At 53.0% G+C, this 4,736-nt stretch overlaps 1 protein-coding gene across 1 annotated transcript in view; it reads left to right on the top strand.

Moving 5' to 3' along the window:
• TULP1 (tubby like protein 1) overlaps window positions 1-4,736 on the top strand; it is a 39,374-nt gene that overhangs the window by 27,046 nt on the left and 7,592 nt on the right. The window contains exons 12-14 of the mRNA XM_019513769.1: window positions 1,483-1,591; window positions 2,015-2,113; window positions 3,496-3,667. Coding sequence (XP_019369314.1) covers window positions 1,483-1,591; window positions 2,015-2,113; window positions 3,496-3,667 — 380 coding nt within the window. The remainder of the gene's footprint in view (window positions 1-1,482; window positions 1,592-2,014; window positions 2,114-3,495; window positions 3,668-4,736) is intronic.

Raw genomic sequence — 4,736 nt, 5'->3', positions numbered from 1 at the left:
AAGGCAGATGTAAAAGGGCAGGGCACGTATGTAGTTTAGGCTGCTGTTCCCCCAGGCACTTAGGCTCAGTCCCTCTGAGCTTATTGCAAGATGAGGTGGGGAGGTCAGAGCTTTGCTGGCTGGAACTGGAGTCTTCTATTACTGTTTCTGGCCTTGGGAGTGTCCCTGGGGGGCAGAGAGGGGAAAACTGGCTTGTCTGGTTCTTTCGGAGGGAGAAACAGGTCACAACTTGATAATGCACTCAGGGAGCCACACAGATCCCAGCAGCAAGCCAGAGGAGTTTGTCCTGGTCTCATGGAGTGGGAAGTAGACACATGGATAGCAGCTCAGAGAGAGGTTCCCAGACAGGGCTAGGAGTCTCCCACCCTTGCCACCTAAATGGCAGGAATTAGCCCAGTGCCTCAGATAGCTGAGCCCCTGCCTAGGCCTCAGTTCAGCACAGCGCTGCCTCCAGAAGACCTGCACCAGTTTAGCTGCAGATGTGACATTAAGCTGGTTTAGTGCGGCTCCGTGTGTCGATACTCCGAAAGCAAATTGAACCAGGCTTGTATTGGGTTTGCAGGAGTAGATGCATTTTTCAGGTGCAAGTGAAATGGATGTAGCTAGCTGAAATCCTCATCAGAGGTGTCCACACACAGCTGTCCTGTTGTTTAACTAAATCAGATCGTAAACTAGGGCAACCTACATGCCTAGAAATGCCTGTTGGACAAGGGGGTTGCAGCAGTAACGGAGCAAGAGCCGCTGGAGCCATTCACAGATGGGTCAGTCTGAAATGTCTTTCTCCAGCCCAGAGGTTTCACAAGGGGCATCTGGCCCTGTTCTTGTGTCTGTAGCAGGCACCCGTGGGTCTCGGATCTGCTTTGGCACCTTATCTGCCAGGCCTCCTAATGCACAACACCAGTTGCTGCAGAGAGGAATGTGGGGAATGTCTGGAAATGACTCAGCGAGGAGCCGAGATGGGTCTCTGCGCTGGTCAGAAGGGTTATTGGGAAACGTGGAGATCCAATCCATGCCTGCAGCAAAGCCTGCTCTGGTATCCAGGGAAGTACTGCTACTTAGCACCGACCGCCCAGGCAATCTGGTGGATATCATGGTTCAAGGGACCAGCACGGAGGGGAAGGAGAAAGCTGGGAGCATTTCCCTGCAACCATTTAGTCTTCTGGAATCTGACGTGGTTGGGCTGGGCCTGGGTTGGGGCTGGTCATATTTTGCACACCTGTGCAGCGACCCAGGAGAGCCACTGACATGCAGCTAACTTGCAGCATGTCACAGGGGGCCGTCTGCTCCTCTGATGAGAGGGTGAGCAGAGCCCTTGTCCCAGCTCACAGTGCAGGGATCTGGGCTTGAAGAACCACTACAAAGGCCTGGAAACCCTTAGGCTGCACCTTGGCCCCGCTGCCCACATGCCCTGGGTATGTCGTGCCCAGCAGCACAGCACCCACCCCAGCCTCCTCAGTCTTGTTTCTGACTCTCTTGTTTTAGATCAAATTTAATGGGGACCAAGTTTACTGTGTTCGATAATGGTGCAAATCCCGACAGAGCAAATGCTGATTGGTCGAATGTGCGGCAGGAGATGGCAGCTGTTATTTATGTAAGTACCAAGCCCATGGGCTCCCTCCAGCCTCCCCTCAGCACAGAGCAGCTCTCCCCGGGAGCAGTAGTTAGTACATGGTGTTGAGTCCATTGAAATCGGTGCCAGAGCCCTCGATTCCTGGATTTAGCTCTGGGTCCTACCTGGGGACTGGAGTCCTCTGCTTATGCACAGAGCAGTGGAGAGGCACTTCCCCCTTGGTGCCACCCGCCTGTACTGCCCCAAACCACTGGAAGGGAGGCAGGGTAACGTGGGGCCCTGGGGCTCAGGCTGTTTAGACAGGAGTCCCATTCACGCAAGCCTGTTTTGGAGCTGGGGCCAGTGCAAGGAGCAGCTGCTGTCAATCATTGAGCAGCTTTTGGGTGTACCCTTGTTGAGCCAAAAAGGGACTGCCTGACGGGTTTCCTGGGGTTTGTGTTTCAGGAGACTAATGTTTTAGGGTTCAAAGGACCCCGAAAGATGACAGTGATCATCCCTGGAATGAATTCAGACAACGAAAGGGTGCCCATCCGGCCTCGAAACGTGAGTCAAAGCAACCAGTTAGCAACCTGGGACATCTTTACACATGCTACGGAGGTGGGGGAGCTTTAATTAGAGCAACTCAGAGAGCCACTCTAATTAAAGCACCTGCAGCATCTCATGTATCAGTGTCCCCACACTTCAAAATGACAGCAGGGTTGCTTTAACTAAAGCTTGTCGTTCAACAAGCTTTAGTTAAAGCACCCCTGCCACCGTTTTGAAGTGCAGGGATGTTGATACACAAAACACAGAAGCTGCTATGCGAGACACCGATTAATCGAGTCGGCTCCAACGCTGTAATTGCAGCACGTCGGAGCAGCGTCCCCACATATCTACAGGTATCCCTGGTGATCAGGACTGAGGTTTGTATTTGAAAATGCTGATGCTTTGAGACCCACAGGGTTAGGAGGACCAGGCTAGCTTAGAGGAAACTAGTCAGGGAGGTGTTCTCAGCAGTAGGATGGCATTTCAGGTGGGATACACAGAGACCCCACCCAAGGACAGACACAAACCTGTGATCAAGGCATTCATGTAGCCCTGCTCTCAAGTTCCTGCTTCAAATCAGGCCCAACAAGGACTTGAACCTGGGTTTCCTGAAGCTTTGGTAAGTGCCTTGACCTACTGGCTTTTCTGGGGTCAGCTTCAGTATTTCCTCTTGGGGTTGTTCCACTTAGTTTAAATACTTAAACTAGTGTCTTTGGTGCAGAACCTTGAAACTCTCTAACCACCAGGCTATATGGTCAGTCCCTTTCAGGCCCAATCAGTCTGTAGTTAAGTGAAACAAATGCAATAGGGGAGCCACGAGGGACCCAGGTGAGCATAGCTCAGTGGTTAGGGCACTCACCTGGGGCTGGGAGACCGATCACAGGGCCTCCCTCATCCCAGGTGAGCACACTCCTCTGGCTGTTGACCATCATGGGGTGGGCAGCATCCTGTTTCAGCCTGATACAGAGTGGCCTAAGTTTAGAAGTGGTGAAAAATGTAAACCTGCTTCCCACCAACCTCCAACCAGGATCCCTTTCCTCCGTGATGCAGCTACTTTCTAACCAGTCCTCTGGGCAGTGGCAGCATCCCTTCTCAACACTGGGATCCCAGAGAGAGAGGCAGGTGTAAGAACTAGACTAGAACAAGAGGGGCCTCACAGCACGGAGATGATGATGAGCACAGCATGTGAAAGGTGCATGCACAACCCAGACAGATGCATGGGATGCAAGAAACGCTCTGCTGCCTCGTGGCCAGCTCTCTAGGAAGAGTTTGCAAGCAACCTTGCATGGCACACAGCCTGCACAGATGCAAGGAAATGTTTGCAGAGACTTCTGGAAGCAGAGAGGGTCTCCTGCTCCCTTCTGACATTACCCGTTGAGCATGTTCCTCCCTGTTTCCAGGATAACGATGGGCTGCTTATGAGATGGCAGAACAAGAACATGGACAACCTGATTGAGCTGCACAACAAGGCCCCTGTGTGGAACGATGAGACCCAGTCATACGTGCTGAACTTCCACGGCAGGGTCACGCATGCCTCCGTCAAGAACTTCCAGATCGTGCACAGCAACGACCGTACGTGCAGAGAGAGGTTTGCCGTGCAGAGTCGGATTCCCCCAGCCAGGCAGAGCAGAGCCTGAGACACTGGAGGGTCCCCGAATGAACTTTCCCAAAGCTGTATGTGTGTGCGTGTGCACATGTGTGTAGATGTAGGTACAGGGAGGAAGGGTCTAATGAGTGCCCTCCCACCAAGCTAACAGGCCTTTCTCTTGAGTCTGGCCATTGCTTGCAGCCTTGTCTCAAAGGAGATCTGCCGAGTCCATTAAACGGTGTTGGAGAGAGGGTCTTCAGTGAACTGAAAGGGAACTGGGAGCCAGTGGAGGATGCAGAACAACAGGACAATGCTGTGCCCTGTCACCCAGAGCAAAATCTGGGAGCCCTGGAGGGCCATGTCACCGATCTGTGGCTACAGGGTCACTTAACCCATCTCTGCTCTTCACATGCATTTTGAGCAAAAGGAAGTTTCTGCACCTGGCAGCCCTTCAGAGCCAACATAGCTAGAAAAGGAGCTGAGCTGAGATCTCTCTACCTCTGTTGTGGGCAGCAGAGTCAGGCACTCAGCTGTGACAGCAGAGTCTCTGCAGCAGGTGAGAGCGCAGGTCCCAGCTGGGTGTGGGCTAGCTGCACTTGGAAAGAGGCCCGTTTGCAGCATGGAAACTTGGAGCCTGTTTGACCCGAGAGAGAATGAACCTGGGGGCCCTGCAGTGCCCTAGCCACAATCAGTTCAAGCAAGGGGCTCAGCTCAGTAAGGGACCTTTTTGGGAGAAGGCGCGTGGCTCCAGGCAGCCCCAAGGTGAGCTACCACCAACACCAGCACAGGTGTGTGCTTCCACCAGGCTTCCACTGGTCCTTCTCGAGTTCATTTTTCCCATCCACCTAAATGTGAAGTCCCCATATGCCACAGGCATTTTTAGCAGAGCTTAAGTGGGGGCCAGTGGGCTCACACTGGCCTCACGACAGTGATGGATTTCTCTCGCTCTGCTAAAAATGCCTGTGGCATATGGGGACTTCACATTTAGGTGGATGGGAAAAATGAACTCGAGAAGGACCAGTGGAAGCCTGGTGGAAGCACACACCTGTGCTG

Source organism: Gavialis gangeticus, unplaced genomic scaffold, assembly GCF_001723915.1.
Source record: "Gavialis gangeticus isolate Ggan-Ray unplaced genomic scaffold, GavGan_comp1, whole genome shotgun sequence".
Classification (NCBI taxonomy): Eukaryota; Metazoa; Chordata; order Crocodylia; family Gavialidae; genus Gavialis; species Gavialis gangeticus.
Note: the sequence above shows the minus strand (reverse complement) of the source record. Positions and strands in the feature narration are given on the sequence as shown.